We start from the raw sequence: 13,189 nt of genomic DNA, 5'->3' as shown, positions 1-13,189 counted from the left end.
TTACTGACAAGACAAAAATAATAATAAAAAAACCCAATAAATGTATATTATATAATCCACACCTTATTAGTTAAACAAGAAATAAGACTGAATATGGTTGGATCTGAAATGTCTCCCACAGGTTCAAGTGTTTGGTCCTCAGTTTGTGGCACAGTTCTTGGAGCTAATAAAACCGTTAAAGACCGGTGACCTAGCTGGTTGACACAGACCACCAAGTGGGGTAGGGTGGCTTTGAGGGCTACAGCCCAGATGTGCCTGAGCCATGCTTCTTGGTCCACTAAGGTGAGAACAGGACATGTCACAAGCTCCCGCTGCCAACAATGGCTGCTCCAGTCTCCATGGCAGACTGAACCCCCTGTCAGAATAAATCTCCCTTCTTTAAGCACTCTGTCACAGCAATGAGAAAGACAAGTATGTGTAGGTATACCGAGTGTTACTAGCTGTCTGTGGGTGTAAAACTACGGTTGGGTACCCCCTCCCAGCTTTTGCTAAGAGCCATACAGGTGTGAGCTACTGAAGGGAACAGGCTTCATTTGCAGTACACACTAGCTACCCTCCCAGCTGTTGCCCTTGGTAGACACCTGTCTTCTCTGCTCTACAGGTCAGGCCTTTCCTGAGCTGGGCCATGGCCAGTGTCTACTGCTTTCTCTGGGACACACAGACTATTACTTGCTTGTTACTGGACTTGGTAATGAATGTCCTAGCTGTTGTTGCTAGGGCTCTAGAATGGGTGGAGGCCACTACTGTACACTGGGGGCCCTGGCACCTACCTGCCTTTTCAGGTGTGCCGCATAACCCTGCGATAGGTTTCACAGAGTTTTTGGGTGGACATTAAGTGACATAACACAGCCAAGGTACACGTGTAGGACCCCGTTCAAATGGGAGCTGGGGTGATGGTACCTATCTATAATTGTGGCTCTCAGCAGGATGAAGGAGGACCGCTGTGGATTTGAGGTTATATAGTAGGGCTACCTCAAAACAAAAAGGTGCTATGGCTGTCGGAGGCACCCCCGGCAAACACTCCATCTTCCTGCCAAGTTCTTACGGCACTGGCTGCCTATGCGGAGATATAGCAGCCAGATGTAGGCCCAAGTAGTTTTACGAGCAGGTGGCAGTCAAGGACAGGGCCGCAGGCAGGCAAGCGGGGCCACCAACTCCACCAGAGTAGTTGCTGCACAACCAGCTAGGCTTTTTTAAAGCCGGCAGTGAAGGACTGAAGTCTACCCATGACACTGTGCACTCACTACATCCTGCTCCGACCCAGTCGCCTTCAGTGACACGCCCAGGGTTCCTGTGAGCCTAAACACGTGCAGCCAGGGTTCTATAGGATGCCTGACAGCACATTCCTGCCTGGGTCCTGACACCATACAGCAGGCAGCATCCAACACAAGCTTGTGCCTGTGCCTGTGACAACTGGGGATCAAGGCTGAGTGAAGAGAGAGACAAGAACTCTGTAGATATTTATTCTACTTCAAGTAACAAAACCTATGAAGTCCTGTGTTTAAATGGACAGTGATAGAACACTCTGCAATACAAAATACAATGTACAGAAATTTCTACCAAGTAAACCTAAAGAAACACACTTGATTTTTATGCTTGTGCATTTAAGTTAGAAAATTTTACTTTATATGTTAAAAAAAAAAAAAAAAAACTTCACATCTTATTAGATGTTGAAACTGACACTTTCATGTAATTTAACCTACTGACATTTGGTTTATAATAGCAAATATCTCAAATTGCTATTTTTTTCCATGTCTCCTCAACTTAAAAATTTGTGCTATAAAGTGAAGAAAAATTTGTAGTGATGTACAATGAAGTAAAAGACTCCAAAGAACAAACGAAGCTCTCTAATTCTCTATCTGAAAAAGCAAGTTTATGAAAATATAAAAGGAACTATCAAACATATTTGCACAGTCAAATAAGTTAGCCGACGTTCTCACAGCGTCTTCAGAGGGGCTATGCGAGGCAACAGCAGAGCAGCCTGAAGGCTACGAAGCAGTGTTTCACCCTCAATCCTCTTCTTTTCCAGATCTGGTACAAACATTGCCCCATGCCACAGAGAAGCTTCCAAACCCACCCGTCCCCTGTCTGGGCCTGTGGGTCTGCAGAGCCACTCTGTTGACAGCAATGGGTAATGCCTCTCTGAATGACTCCTGCCTCTTCCCTCTTAAACTACTCTGAACTGCTTTGCTTCTTCTTTAGGCTGATAAGTTTGAACATTTAAAAATAAATTGTTATTTAGAATGTAACAATTCCCACTAGGACGGATTATTTTTTTCTAATTATGTTCTAAAAAAAACTTCTAAAGTGACACGTTGTGGGGAGCCAGGCCTAGGAAGACTTCTCCCACAGCTGCAAGCTCAAACCCCAGCTCACCCCTCAACAGTGCATTCCATCCAGGACAGCGCTCGCTCGGAAGCCCCGGACAGGTCAGGATATGTGGAAGCAGAGATGGCAGCCCAGGGAAAGCTAGCTCTACAGTCCACTGAAATTCCCTTAAAACTTACACCAGTCAAGTTATTGGAAAAGATAACTTTATAATCTGAAAAAAAGCAATATGCTTTTGTAGATACTTTCCCATTTCTGTAATTTTAAATGGAAATATTAAGTTATTAAAAAAAACATCAGAATTGTAAAGTTGGGAAATTTGTAACAAACCATTATACACAAAATTACAGTAATTCCTGAAGTCCAGAATATTATATCCTGCATCTAAGTTCATTGCTATTTCAAAAACTCTTTGCTCAACACATTTTATGTACTTGGCTTTTAAAGGGATCTTTGCCAGGCTGAGCCTATATTAACAATAGCTGACGCGAGGTCTTTGTCCTCACCAGCGTGTCTTGTCACCAGCCCTGAGTGCAATGGCCTCTAGGCCTGGGCTGTGGCAGGGCCCCCATCAGAGGTCCTGGCCTCAGACTTCAGGTCCCGAGGACTCTCTCTGCTCTTGCTGCGGTCCTTCCGGTCCCGGTCCCGGCCTCGGTCCCGGGCTCTCTCACGGTCCCTGTCTCGATCTCTGCTCCGGGACCTGTCTCTGTCTCGCCGCCTTTCCCGGTCCCGGTCGCGATTCCTGCTTCTCTCCCGGTTTCGGTCCCACTCCTTAGACCGGTCGGCATCTCTTTCCCTGTCCCTGTTGGAGCTCCTATCTCTGCCTTTGTCCCACTCCCGATGCCGGTCCCACTCCCGGCTCCGCTCCCAGTCTCTTTCTCGGCTCCAGTTTCTGCCTCGCTCTCGCTCTCGCCTCCGATCCTCAAAGGCCCGGCCCTGCCGATTCTCCAACCCTTGAGCTTCAGGCTCATCCAGAGGCTTTTCCTTAGGTCCTCCTTCAAACCGCTCCCGCTGTCTCCCTTCGAAAGCTGAGCTCCTATACTCATGGCCTTTGCCTTCTCGGAACTCTGCCGTGGCCCACTGCCCGTCAGCCTCAGGGCCCTGCCCAGACCCAGTATTGGAAGGCAGGGCAGTGGCTGGGCCTGCCTCATCCCATCGGTCCTTCCTGTGCTGAGGAGGGTGGCTTGGTAGCTCCAGCAGGGGCCGAGGGGGAGGCTTTACAGGCTGGGAAGACTGGCCTTGAAAGTGAAATCGAGAAGGTGGCTGTTCATTTTTCTCAGCAAAGGGTGCAGGCCCCCTTGGTCCTCCATACGGCAGGGGTGCTGGTGCCCTCTGGCCTGCAAACCGTGGCGGTGAGTTCACCCTCTGCTCTTCGAACTGCTGGGGCTGAACGCCGCGGGGGCCAGGCATGAAACCTGGTGCTTGGCCCCTGGGCCCCTCAAATTGGCCAGGGTGAGGGCCTCGGGAAGTTTCGAACTGATTAGGATGGGGCCCACGTGGGCCCACAAAATGGCCAGGAGGTGGTCCCCTTTGGCCTCCAAACTGAGATGGTGGAGGTCCTCCACGGGGCCCTTTCATCTGAGTCAGCAGCGGCCGTCTCTGGCCTCCAAATTGGAAGGGTGCCCTGTTTCCCATGAACTGGGCCTGGTCTGGTCCTTCACACTGGGCAGGGGCACCTGCCATCTCGTTGTATGGCGTGTCCTGGAATTCCCTCTTCTCCCCATGTGGGTCCTTGCGTTCTTCAAACTGGGCTGGTGCTCCTCCTCTGGGCCCACCAAGATAAGAAGGTGAGAGTCCCCTGCTGTCCCCGTAGGGAGGTGGCCCATGTTGCCCAGAGAATAAGGAAGGGATGGGTGGCTTCTGGGCCCCAAATCGAGCAGGTGGAGGGCCTCTTGGTCCATCATTGTTAGGAACAATATTCTCTTCTGAAAAGGGAGAGACTGGCCCCCTCGGTCCTTGGAAACCGGGGCCATGATGTCCCGACATCCCAAAAGTGCGTGGTAAAGGCTCACGCTGGCCAGGAAACTGGGGCTGAGGGCCCCCTCCCCTCTGCCCAGGTTCGGGGAATGGAGTAGTGCCCTCACCAGTCCTGAGCTGTGGCTCCCTGCTGTCCTCAGCATCAGCTACTGGGCTGTCACTCCTCCCAGCAGACTGAGGACCCCGAGTGTCCTCGTATTGCGATGAGCCAAGAGATGTTTCCTGGGACAGAAACATGGGCCCTGGAAACGGCTCCCTGCCTCCAGAAGTGAAATTCTGTGTTTCAGGCTGCACAGGGAAGCTGGGTGGAAAGGTGGTGCTTGGAGGCGTGGGCAGCAGCACTCTTCGGGGTGCTGCGGGCCTGGCTGCGCCATCACCAGCAGCAGGAAGGTGGCTGTTGTCAGGGTACTCACACTTCTGGATGTCATGTTCGGGCCTCAGCACGGCGTTTTCACCTGGAGCCCAGGTAACAGCCACTGAGTCATTGGCTTCGGGAGCCAGCCCAGGCCCCTGGACTGCTGCAGTCCCAGCAGCCTGAGTCTCCCTGGCAGGCACGGCACCTTGTGGGCCAGGTGCGCTTCCGGTGGGGGCTCTGGGAAGAGGCTCACTCTCCGTGTTCTCAGCAGCCAGCCTCCTGGCCTGCCTCGGATCCCTACTCTGTCTGGAGTCTAAGTTGTGGTTGGCACCCGGGGCTCCACGACTTGGGTCCTGGGCTTGCTGTTCCTGAGAGAACAGGTCTGTCTTGGCCAGGGAAGCCTTGGGAGGTGGCGACATTAGTGCATCTGACACAGAGAAGTGTGCCATGGAAGCACCCACAGCAGCTCTCTGCTGTCTGAGGGCTTCTTCTTGCTCCTCCAGCTGCCTCTTTTGCTCCTCAATCTGCTTATTTAGCTCTTCTAACATTTTCTGTTGCTCTACTAGGGAGGCATTGGTGGCATCGGTGGCGAAGTCAGCAGGCCTCTCGTTAGAGCTGACTTTCACACACATCCGATTGGGCAGGTCATCAATGGTCACTTTAGCTTCTTCTAAGATGGTCTCATCTTCGGGATCATAGGCTACCTCTTCCCTCTCAGCTGTCTCAGGTACATTTTCCACGTCATGGTGCCTCCCTGGCTCAGCAAGCAGGGTATGAAAGGCTCGCTCGGGGTTGTACTCTTCTTCTGGGTCATAGGGCCGGTCATCTTCCTCCTCTTCCTCCAGGGCCTTGTCTTTTGAGAGCTGACCAAACTGCTGAACAATTGGATCCAGCAAAGGAGCTGCTGGCATGGCACCCTCCCCTGGAGCCTTGGAATCCTGATGTGGAGAAACAGAGGACCCAACTGATTCTTTGGCCGAGGGTTCAAACGACTTCTTTTTCCCAAACAGAGTCTGCAGGATGTGCTCCAGAGGCGAAGCCGTCTTTGAAGCGGCAGGAATGATGGGGGAAGCTGTGGCGGTGGTCACTGCAGATGTGGTGGGTGCTGTGACAGTGCTGGTGGGCCCTGGCTTGAGGGATGACAGTATTTTCAGGACTGGGGGTTCAGGAAGAGGAGGAGGGGGCGGAGGAGAACTTGGGGGGGGAGTGCTGCTGGCAGCTGTGTCTGCAGAGTGCAGGTGGTACTTGGGAGGCTTCTTCTCAGATGGCAGCGTTGCAGTTACTTTGGGATAAACTGATGTTTCTGCTTCCTCCTGTTGGAGTCGAGTCCGCTTCTCATCTGTCTTGTCGGTCTCTCCAGCACTCGAAGGACGTTTGACTTTCTGACATATTACTAACCCAAGTATTATATTTGGACGTGGTGACTCAAGACCTGGAAAACAAAATATTTATACAAACTTTAGAATCTAAGCCTAGCTTCCACCCTTCAGAGGTAACTTTCACTAATGGGGAATGTCAATAGGCAGAGGAAGAGATCTGTGGAAAATCAAGTCCCACAATTAAGAAGCTTACTGTACAGAAGGCCAAGGAACTGTATACTTTGAATGTACCAGCATACCCACCTAGTCCCAGCTCTAGTAGTCTGAAAGCAACCCATGATAGATTTATGCACAATCAGAAACCACAAAACAAGAACTCAAGTCATAAGCAAATCCATCCCATGTGAGAATTTTATGCTGTCTTTCCAGTTGCTAAAATGCTAAAGCCATAGAAGAGGTGAGAGAGACAGGCAGCCACTGGTTACTGGAACATCTGACTGGCAGGTTGGGAAACAATGGTGTTTTGAGACAGGGTTTCTCTGTGTGGCCCTGGCTGTCCTGGAACTCGCTCTGTGGACCAGGCTGGCCTTGAACTCACAGATCTGCCTGCCTCTGTCTCTGGAGGGCAAACAATGTTTTTAGAGTCTCAGCTATTGCTATTCTATCTGCCCCCCATTGCACACCCGGAGACAGCAGCCCCCTTTTAGCTTTAACATATGAGCTGCACATGTTAAGGTAAATATACCAAACTGGCAAGCAATTAGGGATCAATTCAGCTCAAGCTATAATGATCAATGACAGTGAATTTAGAGTCTGGAGTCAGAATTATAGTGATGAGAAAACAAAACTCAATTCAAAACAAAATTCATTGGGCATTCATATTACTACATTCCTACTGAGCTGTGAATGGTGGACACAATTGCTACCCCAGAATTTGAGAGGCGGCGGCAGCAGCAGGATTGAGTTCAGGGTTTACCTGGGCTAAACAGCAACTACCTACTGCTCAAGCCTTGGCTGAAGCGCGGGGGGGGGGGGGGGGGGGGGGGCACTTGCAAATGGTGGTAAATAACACAGCCCTGGGAAGGAGCACTAGCGAGGCCCAGGGCATACTGCTTGTAAAGGCAAGGACCTCTCTACAACAGTGAGTGTGGCAAGCCAGCTCAGGAACTCCCGTTAACCAGGGCTGCTTCCCACTCCTCTTTCGTGTGTAGAGCAGAGCATGAATGAAAAGTCCAGGTCACAAAACTTGTAGTAACTTGGGGGAGGGGATGAAGAGATGACATAGCGTCAAGGGTACAAATGTACAATGAAACTTGATCATGCTATTCAACTTACTGTCATAAAAATAATGCATAATTTTTAAGCAACTAAATCACTAGCAAAGATTTTTATTTGTGTTTCAAGCTACTGTAAACAATTGCTTTCAGACAGTTACTTGTAGTTATTTCTAAGTGGGTTACAATTCCTAAATTCCAGTAAGGCTTAGCACACAATGGGGAATAGAGGTGGCCCACTGGGCCAGCTATTGAGAGCTGGCCACCCAGCCCCCACACCTAGCCATCCTCCCTCTTTCCAGGAATCTCTGCACGAGCCTTTTGCTTCCTAGAAGGATGCATTAAAACTGAGATAGGGCTATAATTGCCTAGTGTATCAATGAAAGAGCTAGGCAGTAGAAACAAAACAAAAATAACAACAAAACAAAAATACAAAACCTGGAGAGCAGGCAGATCCTACGGAAAACTCAAAATGTGTGGAAAGCTATGAAGTTCTTTTTCTAAGGAGAAATTAAAGGGATTTTAAGCTGCTATCTGCTTCCTGGATATTATATGGCTTGTTAAGAGCTACACTTTGGACTAATTGCTAAACCTTTTTTTTTTTTTTTTCTTTAAGCCTTTCTGAACAAATCTGTAGAAAAATGCCCAGATCTTACAAGTTTGAGTTATGAAAACTTGTTGGAACATTTGGGCCTCAAGCTGAAGTTTTACTGACAGCTCTGTAAACCAGGGTCTTTCTATCTAGAGCCTGACACTAGGAGGCTGGCTGAGAGTTGTAGGGTGGTGGTGGTGGCAGAAGAACATGGTGCTAAGGGTTGGGGGCCCTTGGTGTGAGGTAGCAGGGTGGGCAGTTTAATGTGGACCACTAGTCCCCCACGGAGGGGGCTATACTGCCTCACTCCATAAAGGACTTCCAGCCCACCCAAGTGTAGGTGATGGGCCAGCCCTCCATTGTATCAGACTCCTGCTCAATAGGGGGTCCAGGGTACTGGTTAAAAAAAATTATCGTGTCTCAGCACAGCAGGACGCTCCAGCATTCATAGCAAGCTGGTAGTTGTTAGTATTTATATGGTCTCAGAGCACAGTAGGCTGCCTAGAGCGGCATCTTACCAGCAGCTGTTTCTAATCACTTGGCCATCCCCTGTGTGTGTACACACTGCAGGGCTCCACGGACTGGTCCATATTCTCCAAACTTCTGGCTGACCTCCCCAGAATGCACAGCCCTGTTCTGAAACAACCCTTATCGCCTGTCTTGTGTGTGCCTACAACTATATAAAATATCCACAAAGAATGGTAGTTCGTGTGTATGACCCATTGGCTCACAAGTCTGAGGGCAGGAAGATTTTTCATGAGTTCAAGGCCAACTGAAGACTATATGCTGAGTTCCAGGCCAGCCTGGGCCAAAACAAAACAAAACAAGAACAAAACAAACCCAAAATCCAACTGTAGCTAGCACCCCGGAAGCAGCGTCATCTTGTGAACAATCAAATTCAATTATCCGCCTTGGGCCTTGGAAGTATCTTCGCTGAGGAGTGAAGGGTATGTCCCAAAGACAATGATGCTGCTCAATTGTGTATGCAAGGTATGCCATGTAACAGGGAATGTCAATGAAGGTCAAAGGCCCCAAGTCCCCATCTCTACCCCACACCTTGAGGAGGGGCAGTGGAGATCCAGGCTTCTTGGGGTCCACTTTCCAGGCTTGTTGGATTTTGTCAGCCATCAGGTTAAGAATTCAACTTCCCAGAGTGTGGGATGTATGGCCTGAGAAGCAATGGTCAACCCCAGCTGCAATGCAGATGGGTTGGGGTGGGGTGTCCAAAAGCAGTCAGCACTGGACAGGATGGCAGCTACTCACCACCCTCTCTGGGGCTCTTAAGAGGCTGTCAATTCACACAACTAGAAAAACAAGCAGTGGGAGACTGACATACAGATGCAGTAAAACGTGCTGTCCAACTACAAGGGATACGGTGCTTAGTGTGTTTGAAAGCAAGCCCTTTAAGCTCCACGTGTCCCTGTTTCCAAGGTGCAAATGTCTACATAGCCTTTGAACTCAGTGTATTAGACAGGAAGAGAAACCAGACAAGGGAGCACCAGAGAGGTGTGCTAGTTCATCTCTCAGGACCGTTATCCAGACCTGTTAGCAAGAGTCTGAAGATGTAGCTGACGAGGACATCCACCTGCTTCTACAGATAGGAGGAGGTGGTGCTGTGACCTGTGTGCATGTTAGCTAGCGTTCCCGTTTATTAACAGAGTCACCCCAGAGCAGACTCCTGCTGACCTCACACCTGTCAAATCTAACACTAACAGTATGTTTAACATGTTCAAGATGAAAAGCCTTTTATGGTTTGAATCTGTCAAAATAAAAATGTGCACACTGTGTTTTTAGGTATGACTTGGACACACTTGGCAAATATGGGGGGAACTGTACACTTCCCAACCCACTTAGCACACACACACTCACGCACATGTCCTCCCTTCTCGACTCTGAAGCTGTAAGACCAGGGAAAAGCCACTGCACCCAGTGCATGCTTGGGGTAACAGGGCGTTGTCCGTCTTCTTGCAGGTGCCCAAGTACAAAGGACACCATGGAGCATGCCAGTCTGCATGTCCTCTGCTGTACACCACGTGGCAGGACACTGGGAGCCCCTGTACTACCACAACAGAGTTACGCTGCCTTACATGGGGCAGAGGCACACCTAGGACAAGTGGCCCTAGCTACCACATGGTTCCAAGTCAAACAAACAATGACCAGTTTCCATGACATATTTTTATTGATTTAGGTAGACAACGTAGTACATTCCATTCAATACTGTATTCGACTTTGATAACAGTTTCTGTGCAAAGCTTTGATACATACATAAAACTGGAGTGCTTACCTGCTAAGAGTTCAAAGAATAGAACTTCCCAGCTAATTGAACTGTTTAAAAGTAAAACACAAAGACACCGGAGTGTGATCCTCCCTCAGGAATGCTTTCTATACAGAGAGACATGTCCTTTCTCTCAGCACACCTGAGGGTGATTTGGGGAGGAGACTGGCTGCGTGCTGCCAGGCACTGACACCAGACGAGGTGCCCTTGGTTTTCTCCAACCTGGCAGTGGCCTGATGAATATGAGGTGGGTACATGGGCTTCAGACTCAGTGTTGTCAGGGCCAGGTAGAAGGGAAGGGTTCCCTGTAACTAAACTAGTCTCGCTCCCTTGACTAAGGCCACAAGTCACCTGAGAACCTGTTGGTGCCTTTAAAATAGTGTCTAAATTAGTGTGGAGAGGCTGGACAGCCAGGTCAGAGGGACCTACGCTTTTTATCTGTCCTCTGAAAGAAGCACACTAGACATAAACATTAGTGTCTGACAGACTAAAACCAGACAGCACTTTTGTGGAAAATCATTAAAAAGCACTGGGGTGCTAGTTGGAGTCTTTAAGAAACCCAGCAGCTCAGGATGTACTGACTAGATCTGTGAACTACATGTACGAGACCAAGAACCAAATGCTGGCACTGGGTGTCCTAAAGGTATGATCTAAGCACTTTTGAGGTCTTGTCATTCTTCAAATAACAGAGCTCAAGAGGCTCTGAGTTCAGAGGGAAAGGACCACTGTGGCTGCACATCTAGAAAATGAGATGCACGGACAAGGAGGTTACTTTCCTGTAAGTCCCTCTATTCCCACCATGATCTTCTGCACACACGATGCATGGGGTTGACGCTATCTGTGTTTAAGGACATCCTAACCTCTGTTATATGGAAAGCAGCTCAAGACAGCACTGTGCCACTCTCACAGAGACTAATGGCAGTCTCTGTATTGAGAGAAAAGTCTTTGGGTACGCTGACCCAGGCCCCAGTAATTTCCTAGGTATGTGCAGTGACCCCAGCAAGCACATACCTAGGTACTCAAGATGGGGCCACTGGTCAGAGCTACTACTACCTGTAGATGGCCCAAGGTGTCCAGGGCTTCTGGGAAGATTACATGCTATGAGGACAGGGAAAACCAAGCCAGGAAACAAGGCTCCAATCCAGCCTTATACACATACACCACAAACAAGCATAAGCGTGCACACACACGCACGCACGCGCGCGCGCGCACGCGCACACGCGCGCACACACACACACACACACACACACACACACACACCCCTCTACACCTAAAAAATGCCAAGTCAAGCCATCAGTACATAAGGCAGGTCCAGCCATAAGCCTGGCCTAGGCCAAGGCTGTCTGCGCTGACAGTGTGCAAACACCACACACATGTAATTGTGGCAACAATATAAATAAAACTGTATTTCAGTCATTATGTTTAAAAGTAATATTTTTCATTACTTTTCTAAATTCTTACTTTAACAAGACACATTTGTGATTTACCTGTGGATGGGATCTGCCTATCTCTTGAATGCACTCTTCAGTGTCGAGGCCTCAGCAAGTGTGCCCCTGCACTTGGCCAGCTACTGCACAGGAGTCTGGGTGGTCAGTGCCTATCTCTTAGTGGAGTACAATGAGCCAACCCAAACCCTGTCATCTTGGAAGCCCAATGTGGCCTTGTCTTGTCCCAGCTGGCTATCCCAAACCCTGCAGTCAAATAACTGTGCACCCACAATGGACGGTGCCATTCCTCTGGTGGTCTCCTTCCTGGCCCCGGCCCCTGGGAACCTTGGTTAAGGGTCCCACGTTCCCCAACCCCACATACTCTGCAGGCTTCTCACTCCCAGCAGTCTCTCCTCTTTTGGCAATGGTGAGATGGAGATGAGAGGGAGAACATAAAGGATGAAGCGCTGCTTTTGTTTTAAGCAAACTGGAGGCAAGGAATCTAATGCACACTCCGCATTAGTGGTGTGCTTTCCCACCTGAGAGGAGGGTACCCAATGGCAGGACCTGCCCTCGCTACAGGCATCACCCATGGACACTAACTCCTACCCGCCATCTCAGACACATCTTCACAGGTGCCTGCCAAGGGTCAGCTTCTGGATCTTCACTTCCCGGAGAACTGGATATCTCTTTCCCCATAGTTACGGAATATGCTGGCCAGAGCTCTTCACATGGCTGTCATCAAGCACTTCAGGGTACTTTGTGCCACCCACAGTGGCATTTTAAAAAATCCCCAATGTGGCTTTCACAGAACACACTTTGCTTTTGAAATGTGCTAGACACTAAAATCATGTACTGCATCATGCCCATTAACATTTAACCCTGTTAATTAGGAAACCAACCGATACCTTAATGTGCACAAATTTTCAAAGTCCAGACACAGGAAAACCCTTGCCATGAACTAGGAGCAGGTTGTAGTTGGCAGAGAGCTGTGCTTGGGGCAATGAGCCTGGGACTTCAGCATCCTAGCAAGTTTAGGTACAGTGCAAGTGGTGTGGGGTACAGGGCTTGGGGCATTCATCAGCTACCTCTATGACAGCATTTAAAGAATATTTAGCACACGTCAAACCCACTGGCTTCTAGGGTCTGGGGTCATAATGATCAAAGAGACCAATTTAGGCACCTCGTGCCAATTTCCCAGTTGAAGCCCTGAAAATTCCTTGAAGGCACTTAGCAGAGCTGGATGTCACTGGACCAGATCCCTCCATGTCATCTGAACCCCAGTGTGTGTTTATGTGTAACCTGCTAAGCAATGCTTCCAAGAAAAGAGGGAATTTAAACAGCTGGAAAGGATAAAAGAACTTGTATAGTACGTGCAGTGACTGGAGCCTAAGGAACCCTCTCTCTGGAGTGGAAGGCCATTGGGCCCAGGCAAAGCCTGCCTTCCCTCTCTGGGTCTGGTTCTTGCTCCTGGCATTTGAACAGCTTCCTGGTCTGAGGAAGCAAACAATTTGGCTGCAAGTAGTGAGTCAATTTTTGTATGAACCGAGACACTTTTAGAGCCATGTGCCTACATCACAGAGACCAGTTCTTCCGCCAGGCATGGTCCCACTGGTTGTCCTAATCTAGTTCCTGGGGGTTT

The 13,189-nt window shown here is 49.3% G+C and overlaps 1 protein-coding gene across 2 annotated transcripts in view; it reads right to left on the bottom strand.

The window, feature by feature from the left end:
• Nucleotides 1–1,447: 1,447 nt before the first annotated feature.
• The window catches only part of Dido1 (death inducer-obliterator 1), a 33,240-nt gene continuing 21,498 nt past the window's right edge, over nucleotides 1,448–13,189 (bottom strand). For both annotated transcript variants that reach the window (XM_051184788.1, XM_051184795.1), the window contains one exon: nucleotides 1,448–6,092. In XM_051184788.1, the coding sequence (XP_051040745.1) occupies nucleotides 2,872–6,092 (3,221 nt within the window). In that variant the 3' untranslated portion in view covers nucleotides 1,448–2,871. The remainder of the gene's footprint in view (nucleotides 6,093–13,189) is intronic.

This window comes from Phodopus roborovskii, unplaced genomic scaffold (assembly GCF_943737965.1).
Source record: "Phodopus roborovskii unplaced genomic scaffold, PHOROB, whole genome shotgun sequence".
Lineage (NCBI taxonomy): Eukaryota > Metazoa > Chordata > Mammalia > Rodentia > Cricetidae > Phodopus > Phodopus roborovskii.
This window is presented reverse-complemented; position numbering and strand designations above follow the sequence as displayed.